Source organism: Lates calcarifer, linkage group LG4 (genome assembly GCF_001640805.2).
Source record: "Lates calcarifer isolate ASB-BC8 linkage group LG4, TLL_Latcal_v3, whole genome shotgun sequence".
Classification (NCBI taxonomy): domain Eukaryota; kingdom Metazoa; phylum Chordata; class Actinopteri; family Centropomidae; genus Lates; species Lates calcarifer.
The window spans coordinates 11470636-11487683 of NC_066836.1; the positions used below are offsets into that span (position 1 = coordinate 11470636).

Sequence of the window (17048 nt, forward strand, 5' to 3'; positions counted from 1 at the left end):
CTGCCACCTACAACCTGCTAATATCATACCACAGCCAAAGTCTGCAATTTTATTTACCTCTAGTAAACTGCACAGTGTGCGGCAGTGGGCTCACAGGATTGCAATTAAATATTTTTAACATGACAACTAGCGCCATCCTTAGGTAACAATGTTTACTGCTTTCGAAAAATGCGCATTAGCCTCTCCTAATACAATGAACTGTTTCAACTTTTACTGCAGAATACAGACACTCAGCCAGTCAACAAATGAATGAATGCATGAATAGATATTGTTACAACAACTTTATTTTTTAATCACTGGAGGGACATTAAGTGGCAAAGAATATTCATAGTTGATCAGTACTTTGTCAAGTCAGTATTTTAAGCTATACCTTAGCATTTGCAATTAACAAAATAGCTTTTTTTTCTTCTAAAAAATAGAAAGAAACATACATGAGTCAAGCTGCAATAAACTAAGAATACAAAATAGCTAAATTAATTTTTAGGGCATGCTGTTGAGGTCAACAAGCATATTTTAAAATAACAATGTTATAATCTAAAAAAGCTCTATGTTAACATGAGCTATGACAAACATATTTATTCAAAATGTATGCATTAGAACACAAGCATGAATTATAGCCAGCATTATGCTTTATATTCAAAAACCAAATCACCAAAACTGCAAACAATCAAAACATTTAAAGGAATCAGATTCAGCACTTAAACAAATCTCCCAAAATCTATTAACTAGCATAATTTTTTAGAAAAGCGAACTGTTAAAAAAAGTACTCTTAACTGCATAGGAAATGCTAGTAATAACTAATCTAGTTTTATACTTTGTCTGTGCTGTGCATTAAGAGCTGTAGGTGGCGCTGCTGGAGGAGAAGCTGTAGGTGTAAGTGGAGGAGTAATCCACACTGCCTCTACGAGATCCGCTTCTGGAGCCAGTACGGGAACCGGCCCTGGACCCTGAGCGAGATCCTGGGTTAGAGACATTGTAAGGGCTGCTGATTCCCTTAGAGGATATGGAGGTGGCCTGCAGCATCTTCATACCATTGCTCTCCTCCACCATGCAGCTGTCCATGGCTTCCTTGTAGGAGATCTTCAGTTTCGTCTTAGGACAGGTTAGGTTCTTCTGGTGGTTCCGTGTATCTTGTAGCTTCTGGGCCCCCTGACCATCAAGCCACCCCCTGCGGATAGCCTCTTCGATGGTAATGCGACGTCCAGTGCCAGGTTCGATCAGGCCACCTGTTAGGTACTGAAACTCCAAAAATCTCTGACCTGCCTCATAAGGCAGCCATGTCTCCTTTACTGCTTCTGCTGCGGAAATCTTTCTTTTAGTCTTCACATCCTCGAAACCAGCGTAGGCTTTCTGAGCAGGTTTCAGCTTAGTTGCCATGCTGTCATCAATGATGCTCTGATGGACAGCATCCTGCAGTGACAGTCTCTCACCAGTAGCAGGGTTGATAATACCACCTGTGCATGCCTGTGCCTCAAGCAACCTCTGTGCTGTAATTGTGTCAACTATGCCTCTTCGGAGCCCTTCAGGAATAGTTATCTTCTCCAAGGTCTCTGTATCAAATATGGCTGCCACAGGGCTCTGGTCATCAAACATCTCTGGGGGAGAGACAGTAATAGAAATACTGCTGAAGCGTCTACGGACGGTAGGAGACGATGGTGTGGCCTGGGTGGGGCTGCTGCAAGTGACCATGTCATCAACATTGCTGGCTGAAATCATCATCTCAGATCCGCTAGTTCTGCTGGAAATTTGGTCAGCAAACTGGGTCAAGGTTAACTTTCCAGTGCGATACTGATCCAAAGACCTCTGGTCAATGATACCACGCTCCAGACAGTCCTGGATGTCATACTGGATTCCTGTTTTCCTGTCCACTATCACCAAACGCGCAGAGCCATCTGACCCCTTAATAGTTATTTCTTCCCACTCACATTCCTGCTCTGACAGGTCCAGGAAGGTGTCGTAGTCAATCAGCTCCCTGTGATAGGCCTCCCTCACTGACATCTCCAGCCCAGTGTCTGGGTCAACTATCACAACCCGCCTCTTGCGGAGGATATTGGTACGGCTTTCCTGCGACATCTTGGGCTTCCTTTTGTCTTTGAGTGGCAGGAGTATCAGGCCTGTTTTGGAATTTGTGATGCACCTGTCCTTCAGCTGAAGATATGTCAGGTTATCCTTGGTATTTGGGTCAAAGAACCCTTTTGTGTCATCTCCTTCATAAGTTAGGATTTCATTCATCTCTTCATCAAAATACCCCCTTTTATAGGCAACAGCGACATCAATACGGTGGCTCTCTTTGGGGTCAATAATCCCACCGCTGGCAATCTGGGCCTCAAGTAGACGGATTCCATGACCTTTCTCAATAAGATCTTTCTCAATGGCCTGGAAGAGGGAGATTGTCTTTCCTGTTGCTGGGTCTGTGTATCCAATTACTGCCTTCTCTGCAGACAACAATTTGTTCTTAAACTCTTTCCCGACCAGGCCTCTCTTTGTGGCTTCCTCCACCGTGAGGAAGACATTGTTGACTGGATCAACAATGAAGCCAGAAGCAGCTTGGGCCTCAAGAAGCTCCAGTGTGGTTCCTCTCATGAGCAGACCTTCCTTCATTGCTTGATAGAAAGGCAGGATTCGATCACTGGCCTCGTCATAGATCCCTGCAATACACGTGGAGCCATAGAGGTAAGACCTCAGCTTGTCCTCAATGTCTTTGCTGGTGAGCTTGCCCTGGTTGAGCTTCGCCAAGTCATTTTCATCCAGCAGTTCAGATTTGATGAGCTCTGTGACAGAGACTTCACCACGGATACCTTTTACTGTCATGGGCTTTTCTGGACCACGGAGCAGAAGCAAGCCAGAAACAGGCTCCACTGTACATTTCTTCCTAAGGTCAGTATAACTTATCTTCTCTCCAGTTGCAGGATCCAGGTAGCAGCTAGGTTTTTTGTTCAAAGCCCTGTAGAGCTCCTCATCAATAAGATTGCGATCCAAGGCCAGATCCTTTGGAAGGAACACACTCAGAACAGGATCCAGTATGCCTCCCACAGACTCCTGAGCCTGTAGCAAGCGGACAGCTGTGTCTTTGTCTATGCGGCCCTGTTTGCAAGCCTGACCCACGGATAACACTTTGCCACTGTATGGATCTTTGAAGCCTGTGCTAGCTGCTTCAGCTGTCACCAAGATGTCTCTGTCTTCTGTGTCTACAATCCCCCTGGAACAGGCAGTATCCACGGGCATCTTTTCATTAAATGCAGGGTCCACTATGTAGCCTGTTGCTGCTTGAGCTTCCAAAAGCATGAGGGCGCTCTCTGGGCTGAGGAGTTTCTTGTTTTTGGCTTCAGTGAATGGCATTTTCCCTTGAGACGCTGTTGTCATGCCAGCAATAACGCCAGTACCCTTTAGACTAAGTTGGATGTCCACAGCTACCTCATCTACTGTCTTTCGTCCCTTTAGGAGCTGGTCTAGAGTGGTTTTACTGATTATACCACAGTCGAAAAGCTGGTGGGCAGTGACTTTGCGGCGTACCCCATCAAAGAGCAGCTTGGATGGATCAATGGTTGGGATCTTCTCATCTGTCTGAGTCTGCTTGTTCAGAGTGCTAGGTCTCTGCTGTAGCCTCTGTATCTCTCTCTCCAGGGCATCTCTCTTCAGAGCTAGATCTGACACCTCCTTTTCAGAGCTCAACAGCCTGCTCTTGTACCTCTCCTCAACACTCTTCAGCTCCCTCATGAGCTTTTCAATCTCATTCTTCAGTGAGAGCTTCTCGCGATCAGCCTTGTCTCTGTCCGATTCACACTGCCTAATCTGACTGTCTCTAAGCTCATACTGGCTCTTCATGTAGTTGAAATCCTTGAGGATGGCATTCTTTTCATCCTGCAGATGCTGTTTGTTGCGGAGCTCAGTCTCTAGTGTGACCTTGATGCGAGCGAGCTCCTCTTCAATGCGCTGATGGCGATTCTTGTCTCCCTCCAGCAGTTTAAGCTTGGATAGCAAACTCTCCTTCTCCAGCAACAGTTCACTGTATTGGCTCTTGGACTCATGCACCATGATGGATGTCTGTGGAGAGATAAGAAGACACATTGTTTGTCTGCACAAAAATGGCAAAATGTTATTTCCACATGTGCAAAAAGCTGCAACTATGATCCATTAATTTATGCATTTGGAATACACATTAATTTCCTTAGCAACATACATATAAAATTATCATTTGATGTCATGATCCAATTTCATGTCCCTCAGTTCTCAATAATGTTGTAACTTTTTTACATATGCACAGAGATGAGCATATATTTTTAACATCTGTTAGTATACAGTGTTTAATGGTTTAACAGTGACTGTTATTATAGTAAAGTAGAATTTACTGACATAATGCGTGAAGTAAAAGGGTGAGCAACATGCATATCTAAGCAAAAGCATTTGCAAATAAGTGATTTGATAGTTTGTGATAGTTTCATGCAAAACACCTAAAATAAATAATCTTGAGTATTGTCACAAATATAGCAGGACTACTTTGAAATCAGGTTCAGTCTTAATGCACCTATGACCATGCAAAAGCAGAAAAAATTAGTTGAATTATGCGGAGATGATCCTTCAGTGCACTCAAAAATACCTCAATCGATTGCTTTTGGAATTTGTCTATTTCCAATTTAAGCTTTTCTCTCTCCTGGGTCAGGTCATTGATGAGAGCCTGGAGCTCCGATGTCCTCTTGGTGCTACTCTGAAGCTGGACATGTAACGATGAAATCTGAGTGGCACTCTCTCCATCTATAGTATCTTTGGAAAGCTTCAGTTCATCTCTCTCCTGTCTAACTGCCCTCAGCTCCTCTTCCAACCTCAGTCTCTCCCTTGTCAGGTTCTGTGTCAGTGTCTTCAGCTTTTCAACCTCTGTGGTGTATTCATTAAGCTGGCGGCTCTTCTCCTCAATGGTCTTATATAGGCTCTCGTTACGTTGGTTGAGCTCATGAATTCGGGCCTGTTCCTGCATGAGCTTCTGTTTCAATGTCTTCAGCTCAGCTGTTACAGCTGCCATTTCCTCCTTGGTGATTTTATGCTCCCTCAGGCTCTTGTCCAAAGCCTCCTGGAGGGCCCTAAGGTCCTGCTCGTACTTCCTTCCAGAGTTAGTAGCCTCTAGTTGAACAGATTTCAGTGTATTAATTGTGGTGGTGTGCTCTCTGCAGGTATGTGTCATTCTCTCAAGCTCTGCCTCCATTCTCTTTCTACGTGTGAACTCCTCTTGGTTTGTCTTCTTTTGCTTCTCCAACTCAGCCTCCATCCCATCCAGAGAACACTGAAGTTCCCGAATACGGCTCTGCAACCTGGCAGAACTCTGCTCAACTTTGGTTTTCTCACTGGTTTGCTTCTCCAGCTCCACTCGGGTAATGTGAATCTCCTGCTCAGACACTTTAAGCTTGTTAATTGCCTCCAGATAGGAGGTGTTCTTTGCCTTCAGCTCTGCCTCAGCTTGTTTCAGGTGATTAATTTCTAATTCGAGAGCTCTCCTCTTCTTCCCCTCCTCATCCAGATTAAATGTTAGCACGCTGATCTGCCTAGACTTTTCCTGATTGTTTTTGGTGGCTTCCCTTAGTTTGAGCTCATCCTCTCCTCTCTGCTGCATGAGGGTTCTCAGCTGCACCTCCAGCTCACTACGGATCCTTGTTTCTTGTGCCACTGAGGCCCTCTGCTGGCTGGCTTCCTGCTCTGCTCTGCTTTTCTGCTCCTCTGTGTGAGTAATAGACTGTCTCAATCTTCTCAGCTCATCCTCTAGATCTCTCTTCTCAGCAGTGAGTCTGTCAACTTGCAATCTGAGCTCTGCTGTATCTTCGTCTTTCTGTTGTGAGGCTTTCAAGATCGTGGTCTTGGTAACGTGGATCTCTTTTTCATATGTCTGCTTAAGTTGATTAACCTCCTGGGTGCACTGTGTTCTTACCTTTGAGATATCTGATTCAGCATTTCGTCGACGTGCCGCCTCCTCTTCTAGCAGTATCTTCATCCTCTCCAGTTCACGTTCCTTGTCCTTCACGGTCTTCTCTAAGTCAATCTTCGTCCAGTTGAGCTCTTCCAGTTCTTTCTGTCTGCGGCGAACAGCCCCCTCATACTCTTCTTGCTGGCTTGTGTAGCGCTCCTCTGCCAACCTTCTTTTCCTCTTCTCCTCATCCAGCTGGTATTTAATGCGGGTCAGTTGCTCATTAAGTTCTTGAAGCTGGCTGTGTGTGCTGTCCAGGCTTTCCTTGGCAGCATTAACTTGTGCTGCTTTGGTTCTCTGCACTTCCTCCATAGAAATGAGCTGACCCCTTGACTCAGTGAGCTCCAGTTTGTAGCGGGCCAAAGCATCCTCCAGAGACTTGTTTTTCTCACTACGATCCTGGAGGTCCTCCTTCAGACGTCTCAGTTGCTCCTCCAGCATGTCAATCTTGGTGTTCCTCATCTGAGGAGAATGAAAGGAAAAGCCTCAAGTCACCTACTTTCATATTGTTAAACAAACCTATTTGTTCATGTATCTTGTATTTATCATATTTTATCAACATAATAATCAATGAATGATGAATGGCATCATACAAATCCAAAACTTACCTTCAGCTCTTCCATGTTCTTCAGCAGCTCCCCTAGGAACTTGTAGTAGTCACTAGAGCGAGTCAGAAGCTCTATGTAGCGGGACTGGAGGTCAGCCGCCTGACGGAATTAAAATTAGTGGATGAATACTGATATCAAATTTTGAGCTGTTAATAACATTCCAGTTATATCTTTTAATGACTCCTGCAATTAAGGGATTAACCTTTAAATTGGCTGTACTACATAAGCTTTATAGTAGAAAGGAAATAACCACTGTTTAATATAACAGTGGTTTAACAAAGAGCTGATAAATATATAGCAATCACTTAAATATGTAATGTGACTTAACAGCAAGTAACTGCTCATACCTCTTGTCTGACCACAGAGGCGGGGGAGTGCAGCATTGTTCTCTTGATAGGAATATTAAGCAGAGTTTCCAGGCCTGAACTGTAGGAAGCCAGCTGCAGTTCATAGTCCTGAAAACATACAACACATTATAGACTTCACTAGTCTGTACCATAGCTGCGTGTATGTCCGCTTGGCAGTATATATGAAAATCTTTTAAATTGAAAGAAAACAGTGCACATAAATTCACAGCAAACCTTTATGGATGCAGCACAGGTGTCTGCATTTTTCTGCACATCCTCTACTTTCTCTTTCTTTCCTTTAATTTCAGTGTGAAGTGCCTGTGCAGTAAGAACAAAGCCATTAAATTCACTGATTAATCAGATCATCCAGTCTGTGGTTTCTCTAAGTCATTCATTACTTTAAAGAATAACCATTTATTAGAATGAATGGTGGAATCTTCCAATTAAAAAACAAATCAGTTCTGTTCAAATACTATTACTGATTCCGATTTGTTGATGTAACGTGCCTTCTGTTGGTTGAGATGGTCCATTAGAGTCTGGATGTCACTGAGCTTAACCATCTGAAGGGTGTCCTGCCGGTTCCTGGCATTGTCTATCCACTGTTCCAGGGAAGTGCTGCTCTGCTGATAATGCTGCAGCTGTTTCTCCTGCTTCTCCAAGTCCCACATTCTGAGCAGGAAAAAGTGGGAGGCAGGGGAATGAAAGGGTATTTTTAACGTTGTTACGAGAAGTGACAAACAGAGGATGTGGAAGAACATTCAGACGTCTTGAAGAGATGCGTGCACATACAGACTATATTACTATACCTGCTATCAATCTGGGTTTGGATGCGGCGCCAGCGGTCAGACATCTGACTCACCAGGTCTGAGTATTTGGACAAATCCACATCACACTTGTGGAAGGACTCAGAGATTTGATCATTCCAGTGCACAGCTTTACTCAAGTCAGACTCCATAGCTGTCAGCAGGTCTCTTTTTTGCTCCAGATCACTCTTCATTTGCTTTGATAGAGAATCGCAAAAAATTACATTTCTCTTCAAAGATACAATACAAGTGAATTAAGTGACTGGGTACGACTAATTAATTACTGGTATTACTGCTTCTGCACTATTCTACTTTTATTTTCTAAAAATTCAAATTATAAAGCAAGACATGTCAGTCTAAAGTAAATATGGAGAATGTGTCAAACCTTTAGTGTGCTTCGATAGTTTTCCACCTCCCGAAGATCCAGAGAGGTGGTCTCCTTCTCTGTGAGCCGGGCCTCATGGACTTTAATGATATCCTCGGCCTGGATAAGACTCTGGAGCAAGGCCTTAAGAGCCGACAGTCTGTTGGAAACACACAGTTATTATAATAATTGCAACAGTTAATTAGATGAAAAGTCCCTGTACCTACATTAGTTCCTGCAGCATTTACTCAAACAATGGAATACAGTGGAATAAATAAAAAGGTGGTGTAATTAGAGTAAAATAATGTACCTCTGAAGGTAGGCTGAGTAGAGACCCTGCAGGCCTCCGAGTTTCTGGTTGATGATTTCTAGTTCAGAGCGGAGGAACTTGGCTTGCTCAGAGTCTGCAGGTATCCCCTCCAGTTGCTTTATAATCTTTTCTCTTAGGCACAGGTACTCATCATGAATAGAGTCCAAATCTTGGTGCACAGTCTGGAAATCAATATGTAATATTATGTTAAATTCAAATAAATTATTTTTTAACAAAGTGCACTTAATGAAATTAACTTGTAATTTTCTTGAGGTAAGCTGGGATTTAAAAAAAATATTTACAGTTATATTTCACTCATAATTTGCAATGGGGTTTGTAGCAAAGATTAACCTCACTTTTAATTAGGGAAAATAAATGAGTGGTCACATACCTGCAGCCTCTGGATGTGCACTGAGCACTCGTGCACACTGTTTTCCCCCAGGGGAACATGGAGATGACTGGTGAGACCAGACTCAGCCAGCTCCAGCCTGCGTCGAATTTCTTGCAGACTGCTGAGCAGGGTAAGGCTGAGGGTAGAACTGGTTGTGGGAGCTGTAGTTTGGACCTTGGCGGCAGTGGCCTTTGGGATCTTGGGTGTCGAAGGCTGCTTTGGGGGTTCAGTCTTCGCCCCTTCGTCCCCTTTACTGACTACTGGAAAATTTGAAGAATATCAATTTATAGTGGAAAAAATAACACTGCTTTTGTGAATTCACAGGACTGACAAGTTAGGGATAAAGTAAAGACATTTTACACTCACCGTAAGCAGGCAGCTGGATAATCAGTGTATCATAGTGGTTCTGGGCTTTATCAACGTGGCCTTGGATGGTTTTCTTGTCCTCCTCCCCAAACAGCTCAGATCCCTGGCTGGTACGAATGAACTCTTGGTAGTGAGTCTCCAGTCTTTTGATGACATTGCGGTACTCGTCAGGACGCATCTTGGACAGCTGTCAGACAATGGAGAATGATTACGTTAAACAAAAAACACAGAAAACGACTAATTCAGATTTACTTGCTATTATAACTAAGTAATTTGAAAAGTAAAACTAAGATGTTGATTGCTTTCTTTGTGGTATCTTACCATGCTGACAGTGAGAGAGTTAATGTAATTGATGTCTTTGAGGCAATACTGCCACGAGATGAGACTCTTGATGTTGATGTAGAGCTGATTCCAGATGCCCATGATGGCTTCATAATACTGCTCATTCCTAGGGAACAGAGCAAGCCATCAATCACTTGTAATACTTAAGACACAACATGGAAAACACAGTATGTACAGTAATATTTATCAGATGCAAAAAATGAGATTTTCAAATCTTCATTTGAGCTGAATGATTACTTAGTTCTGGTGCTGTCTGTGTTTGTGTGTATGTGTCTGTGTGAGGAAGAATATTTCCTTATTTCTTTAAAACTTTAAACAATAAATCAGACAGTGTCAACTAAATATATATATCACAATGACAAAATCAAGGTTGTTTTTCTAGTTCTGAAAGCCTGTGAGGCCCCACAGGCTGCATAGTATATCAACGACATCATTACATTTTAAAGATAAAATAAATCCACTACAGCTGACAGGATTTGAAATGCCATAACCAGTATCTGAGCAGTATTTTCTCAGACAATGTTTGATCTACATTCTACTCATTAACTGTTATATCTCTTACTTGTTGGCGAGGCCAATGCTGAGTGGGTTTGGTGGGGGGATGAGCAGACAAACAGAGGGAATCAACATGTCCAGACCTCCAGGTCCCGTCACAAGCCACTTGCTGCGCTGCGAGTTGTCCTTCAGGATGCCCTCATTCCCTTTTAAAATCCCTTTCTGTTGCAGTAAACAGAATATGGATACAAGCAGAGGAAACACTGAATTATACTATACTATAGTATTCCACTTAATATTCTATGTGTCGGTGTTTGTGTGTATGTGTCTGTGAGAGAGTATATATCCCACCTGGTCTTGTTTAAAGTCACATAAGGCCTGGACTATGACAGGGCTGGTGGTCTTCTCCTCAGGGTTGCGAGGTTTCAGCCTGACAATGGACTTAGACTTGTTGACCAGGCTTTGGACCTGTCTCTTATTTTCCAGAATTTGTTCCCTCTCTTTCTGTGAACATCCAAAAATAAAGATAATAAAGATATGGGTTCTTAACTGCGTCACTGTACACTGACACTGTACACTGTCATTTTAAGTCCCATCTCTACAGGCCTACAAGCTAAATGCAAAAACATTCAATTTATTCTGTTATAAAACTGGCCTGACCAGTGGTGGAACTGGTGACCAGACATGCAAATCTTTCACACCCAGGTGTCTCAACAACTGTCTGTTCAAGAATGTTTTGTGCTTCATACCTGCATAGAGGTATTTTATTTTACGACTTAGCAAAGTATAATTATACCTCCAGGTTTTTCAGGAGTTCAATGAGGTTATCCAGGTGGGTGTTCTTGTCGCAGGTAAACTTGCTTCGGATAGTCTCATGCTGCTTCTGCAGCTTGGAATAGGTCTCATTGGCCTCCTTGAAAAACTGAAGATGGCAGCAAAACACTTTGGTCAGTACTCATATGAAAACATATGAAACAGGGCTCTAGAGCAAGAGCAGAGCTGAGCACTTACCTGGCTGTAGGCAGCGTTCTCCTTCAAATGAACATGGATACACTTGGTAATCTGAAGAAGCCAGCTCCACTGGGTCTGCAAGGTATCCATGTAGGCCTGTGGGGGCACACAGAGTTGTCAGTACCAAAACCAGTGGGTAATTTGTCATTTGATAAAGTTAAACACTAAGAAAAAACTCAACAACTTACTTCAATCTTATCGGAGGCAGGATGGTTGTTGTTCAGGAGTCCATCTGCTTTCACCTTCAACTTGTTTAGCTCCTTCTCCTTCTCCTCCAGGTCCCTCATCAACCTCTGACAGAAAAACAGAGAGTAAGAAAATCAGATTGGCTGAATGCTGACTTGCCAACATATGTAACTAAGACTTTAATGATGAAGGAAAGATCATCATCAGATGTAAATACGTAATCAAACATATAAACTACGAAAGAAACAGCCAACCAGGGTAAAAGCGGAGTTCAGACAGAGATCCTTACTGAGTAACTTTCTTCTTTCTTGGGAATGTACTGGTCGATGTTCCTGTCTCCCCAGTCAAACACAAGCTCCTCCTCCTCTTTGTCATTCACCCACATGATGGCCCGAGAGATCTCCTCAATGATGTTTTGAAGGTCACGCAGCTGACCAAGACGGCTGTGGGACATTTTCTGAGACAGAAACAAGGTAAATTTAGGAATGTGATATTAAAAAAAACAATGGTGATCATACATAATACTGCTTATGCACTAATAAACTTGTTTGTTAAAGGCAGTTGGTTCTACCTGCAAGCTGTCCCATTCTTGTTCCAGGATAGAGAGGTTGTACTTGTCGCCCCTCTAAAAAAAAGACAGGATTACAAAATATTAGGCATTTATACACATGATGCATAGATTACCATTTTCCTTACAAACAAGATATCTTAAGAATAAACAAACTCACCAGTTCATCTCTGGCACGGTCTACTTCCTGACTCCTCTGGATAGAGCTGTGGGTTTTGTTGTGGCTTAGGATTTGTTTTTCTATGGTTTCTGAGTCGTCCCCCCACGGCGCTGTCTCAATCATACGCTGCAAGATGCAGAATCACAGTTTATTTGGGATTTCATTGCATTTGGGATTTCATTGCAGCAGTTATTGCATTTCTGAAATGCAATAACTGCTACACATAATTACAGGCAGTACTTGTAAGCAGATAAAATTAATTGTTTTGGTTTATTTGTGGAATGGGTTGACAATGAGAAAAACACAGAATTTCACCAGCCTTATCCTATCAGTAAAAAGAATTCTGAATCTCAACAGATGAAGAATAGTGCCTGCTGTTAATTCCTATGTCTTTTCCACCTTTGTCCTCCAGGTGTCAGCATATAATCATTAAGTCCATTGTTAAGCAGGAAACTATTCCAACTATTCCCCCCTTGTTCCACAGCTCTCAGCTTTGATAAGAGCCCTGCCAGCAAACCAACCTCAACCAGTCCCTGCTCTTTACTTGCATTTTTTCTCTCTCGTCTCTCTCAAGGCTTTTGTTTTCTCACCACTCCCTTTTCCTTCATGATTGCTCGGCTGTAACAGCTACCCAACACGGCTGTTAGGAGAGCTTGATTGACTGAGTGCCGTAATGTCTAATGGAGAAAGGTCAACAAAAAAGATTAAAATGGCGGCAGGAGATCATCAGGTGAGGCGTTTCCAGTTAGAGTTTTAAAAAAGGCAATACCAGAAGTATAAAAACTGATGCAAACATATGTAAAGACATGTTTCTATATGTCAAGGGAGGAGGAAATCAATGGTGGATCATAGAGAGGTGAGGCTGGAAGTGGTGACAAAATGACAGGGTGTGTTTTTGGTGGGAGGGTTGGGGAGGTAGGGAGTAGAAGGGCGTATTCCCACAAACATGTTAGAGATCAACTGAACTGCACCGTCCCATAACAACTGACTCTGTAGAGAGTTTCAAATTTCACACTCTTTCACTTCTACTTTTCCTTTTGCTTCCACAGCTTCTTTATCTGTCTCCTTCTTTGCTCGCTCTGTCTCTGTCTGCCTTCCTCTCTCTCTCTCTCCCCCTCTCTCTTTCTGTTGCTCTCTTCTCCAATGGCAGAGCTCTTTCATTTTCTTTGTTTCAATCCTCCTGCGCCTCTCTTGGCCTCTTTCACTCACGGATCGGGTTTTGGCAGCGTGTCCAGATGGTTTCAGTTACAGGAGGTCAGTATAAGTAATAGGGTAAAGTGCACTCCCCCCCACCAGCTCTTCTGCCCCTCACATAAAAAAAAAACTGTGCAAACTGACGCACCCATGCAGACATGCACATACATGCATGTGTACTTATTCATACTGCCTAAACAGGTTAAAAACTGTTGGGCACAGATTCCAAGTTTCGCCAAGGCATGTGGGTGATGTTGTCACCAAATACATCGGATGAGTATGCTGATGCTGGCAACAATTCAGAGTTATGATTGAACAGAATTCGAAATAATTAGTATAATAACATGTTTTGTTTTTCATGTTCTGTCTGATGTACTTCATAACAGTGAGGCACAGTTAATTGCACGTTTTATTTAATGAGAGATTTTGCACATTTACTTTTACTGTCATGTTTGTTGATGTGTGATGTTGATTTAAATGATATCACCCATATTGGTTGTGCTTTTTATTGTCAAGTCAAGTCAAGTCAAGTCAAATTTTATTTATATAGCGCCAATTCACAACAGAAGTTATCTTGAGGCACTGTACATATAAAGCAGGTCTAGACCGTACTCTTTATCTTATAAGATTTACAGAGAAAAACCCAACAGATCCCACCATGAGCAAGCACTAGGCGACTGTGGCAAGGAAAAACTTCCTTTTAAGAGGCAGAAACTTCGAGCAGAACCGTGTTCTTAAATATCTCATAAGTATGGAGAGCTCACCTTCTGTTGGGCAATCCAGGCCATGGCATCATTAAAGATCCTCCCTCCCTCAAGGGAGCCAACGCTGCCCCTGTTTGGTCTCCCGCCCACGCCAGTGACAAGCTGCTGTTCGATAGTAACGTACAAGTGCTGGATCTGCTCTACACTGTGGAGATGTACAAAAAAGGAAATACTCTGTGAATCTTTATAAGGGCACCCTGATCTCTTGACTTCAAAGGAATCAGGCAGGCAGATACAGCTGAATGAGAAGCATGTGCAGTAAAGATTAACCTCCTAAGTTTTACTCTCTCTGTATGAGGTTTGGTTCAAGTATAAAGATGAAACTCCGATGTCAAGTCTACAACCTTATTAGCGCCACCTGCCTGTTAATTTGCAGACAGGATTATTCAGAAGTGTACACATAGTCATGAATGGAAATGCAAACATGCAAAGACACACAGTTGGAAAGGGCACACACACACATCTTGTATCTTGTCTTACTTTCTGAAGACATCGCTGGGTACACGCATTTGCTGCAGCTCTCGGCCACAGAGCTTCAGCTGTTCCAAGGATTCTCCAGCCATGCTCAACAATTTCTCCACCTCAACCACTGGACCCCCCTATAAAATCACACAGAAAAAAACACACAACTCTTAACACCTGCCAAATTATATTTCACTTTAAATGGGTCATATTCTGATTGTTTGTTTTTTTTAAAAAAACAAAAAAAAACAAAAAACAAATAGAGCATCATCATTCTCTCAAACAGAAAAACTTACAACAATGTAGTCTGTTGTACAATCAACAAAATTCCAGCCTTGATTGAATTTGCATGCCTGAGAATCTCACTTCACAGCCAAACTAAGCAGCCATGTTGTTATTCTAATAATTGTGTTCCAATCATTACAGATTAAAACAAACAACCAAATGAAACCAGTTAAGTTCAGGGTAACCTGTGTGCTACACTTACAGCCTGGAGAATCATCTTCGCTCTCTGCAGGTATTCGTGACACTGGTGGGTCAGAAATGTGGATTTTTGATGAATCGCCTGTACACTGAAAAGAAAACATGAAGACAATACTTTTTTTTAAAAACATGACAGACAGCAGAGTATTTTAAGCACTTGTAACACAGACCGTTTTGTTTTGTTAAAGAGTTATGTTGAAGGTCATAAATAGAATATGTAAACTTTGAGGAAAAAGTAAGTGAGATGATTTTTCAAGTTTTAAATATGCAAAATTCCAAGGACAGATATTGTTAATATAGTTAATATAGTTAGCAGGTTACTGAATTGTTATAAATGCATGTAAATGATTGCTGAAATTTATGGAAAAGGAAATTAAAACACAATAGACCCAAGTTTCTAAATGATCATGGCAATGTATAACAACAGCAATGTGTGAAAATCACAGAAAGAACAAAGTACTTTCTGGTGACGAACAGTCATTGATAATTTATGCAACACACACTCATTCATTACTTTATTTTAAGTCTGGCTTTGGGTTGTGAGACATGGAAATAGGTCACCAAAAGGTCACCAATGCAAAACACTCAACAGCAACTCTGGACTTTCTCTCTTTAAAGAGCTCGCAACTCCCTCAACAGCAACTCTGGACTTTCTCTCTTTAAAGAGCTCGCAACTCCCTCAACAGCAACTCTGGACTTCCTCTCTTTAAAGAGCTCGCAACTCCCCCATACTCTTGGAAACTTTTTAAAAAAGGAAATAGTTTGAACTGCTCTGGCATAGACAAAGCCATCACTGACATAACATTAGGTACTAATGTCATGGTGAATGATGTGTAGTGGGAGGATATTCAAGGGGTGTGTGCACGTACTTCTAGTGTGATTCAACAATATTGGGCAACAGATGCTGAATGATGCAAATAGGATTATTTACTGCAAGTATATTACGACAATACATTAAAAAAAAAAACACTATTAACAAAGAGGTCAAGACCTGGGATGCATTTGAACTGGTGACGGAACCGTTTTAATCTGTGAGAAAATAATTTGCACTTCGTGTTCCCGTTGGTATTCATTATCTGTAACACACAAATAGACTTCACGGTCTTACTGGAACCTGCTTGATAACATTTTTGTGGTTTAATGTGAAAATAATAGCCATTTAATCTTCCAAAACATATCTACATGTCTCATAACTTTGCTTTGACAGAACTGGAATAATATTGTTCAAATATTTTCACGACTTCGTAGTTTGCTATAACTTTGTTAGCTAATTGTACCCTATTTTACTTTTTTTTTTTTTTTTTTTTTTACAACGTCACATCTGTATGCTTATACGTAATGGCTCCTTCATGCGCATATTAAAACTAATTTGAAAACAACAGGTGAATTCACATCTCTTACCTCATTCCACCACCACCACCAATTGGGCCCCCAGCCTTGCTAACGTACACTTTCTGTCCGGGCCCCCCGCCGTGTACGGAGTGCCTGGAGTAAGAGGTGGTGTAGGTGTAGCCGCCGTCCCCTGCTTGGTATTCCCCCTGGAAGCCGTTTCCACCGACGAACACGTCGTTTCGAAAGCTCGGACTCGCCAAATCCGGTCGCGAATTACTTCTCTGGCCCATGGTGGCCAGTCTCGAAGAAGAGCCGTACATACTCATCTTTGCTGAGCTGTTCTAGGTGTTAAAGAGAGTTGTGTTTTTTGTTTTTTTTTCGCTCTGCTGTCCAGACAGCGGACAGACCTTGCGCCTCTCCCCTCCCCGTCTCCTGTTGCGCAGATAATGGTCTGCTGTGAATAGACGGAAGCTAGGCGCTTTTGGATCGCATGGAAACCACACCTTGCTGTGTTTACGAAACACTCTTACAACCACTACCCTGTTTGGGAAGATTAGTGCTGGGGCTGTCATACCATTCTGCAAATTTTGTGGAAAGTTATGTTGCAATCACAACTTTGATTCGTCAGTAGATTTAGGAGGAATTCTAATAAAACCTGATTAACTTCAAGTGATAGACGAAGAGCTGCGGGGTAACTTTTACTGCCATTATCCTGGTTAACAAGGAGCCGATCTTTGATCTACAAATAAAGCTTCTCGTGTAAAACTTGCTCTGTCTGGACGGGTTATAATGTCAGAGATGTTAATTAATCTTTCTAAACTCAAACCAGCTATGTTACTGTATTGTATTGGTGTGCCTCATATTTGGTGAAATCTACAGCTGGAATAAATTGATTCAAGAATTCGTTATTAT

General features: G+C 42.2%; 1 protein-coding gene across 3 annotated transcripts; it reads right to left on the bottom strand.

Annotated features, from left to right (window-relative positions):
- Positions 1–266: 266 nt before the first annotated feature.
- On the bottom strand, positions 267–16624 carry dspa (desmoplakin a). Of its 3 annotated transcripts, none has more exons than XM_018676530.2 (24): positions 16206–16624; positions 14809–14893; positions 14340–14458; positions 13860–14004; positions 11902–12027; positions 11745–11798; positions 11463–11630; positions 11176–11280; positions 10988–11083; positions 10773–10898; positions 10328–10480; positions 10044–10198; positions 9461–9587; positions 9140–9326; positions 8774–9030; positions 8383–8564; positions 8094–8232; positions 7712–7905; positions 7412–7574; positions 7140–7223; positions 6906–7013; positions 6559–6657; positions 4598–6412; positions 267–4044 (listed from the first exon to the last, which is right to left on the bottom strand). In XM_018676530.2, the coding sequence occupies exons 1-24, from the start codon at positions 16460–16462 to the stop codon at positions 832–834; spliced, it is 8157 nt and encodes a 2718-aa protein (XP_018532046.1). In that variant the 5' UTR covers positions 16463–16624; the 3' UTR covers positions 267–831. The 3 variants fall into 3 exon arrangements, with proteins under 3 accessions (XP_018532046.1, XP_018532045.1, XP_018532049.1); XM_018676529.2 differs by having other exon boundaries at positions 8774–9033; XM_018676533.2 differs by having other exon boundaries at positions 5915–6412; positions 8774–9033; positions 16206–16620.
- Between the last annotated feature and the right edge of the window lie 424 nt (positions 16625–17048).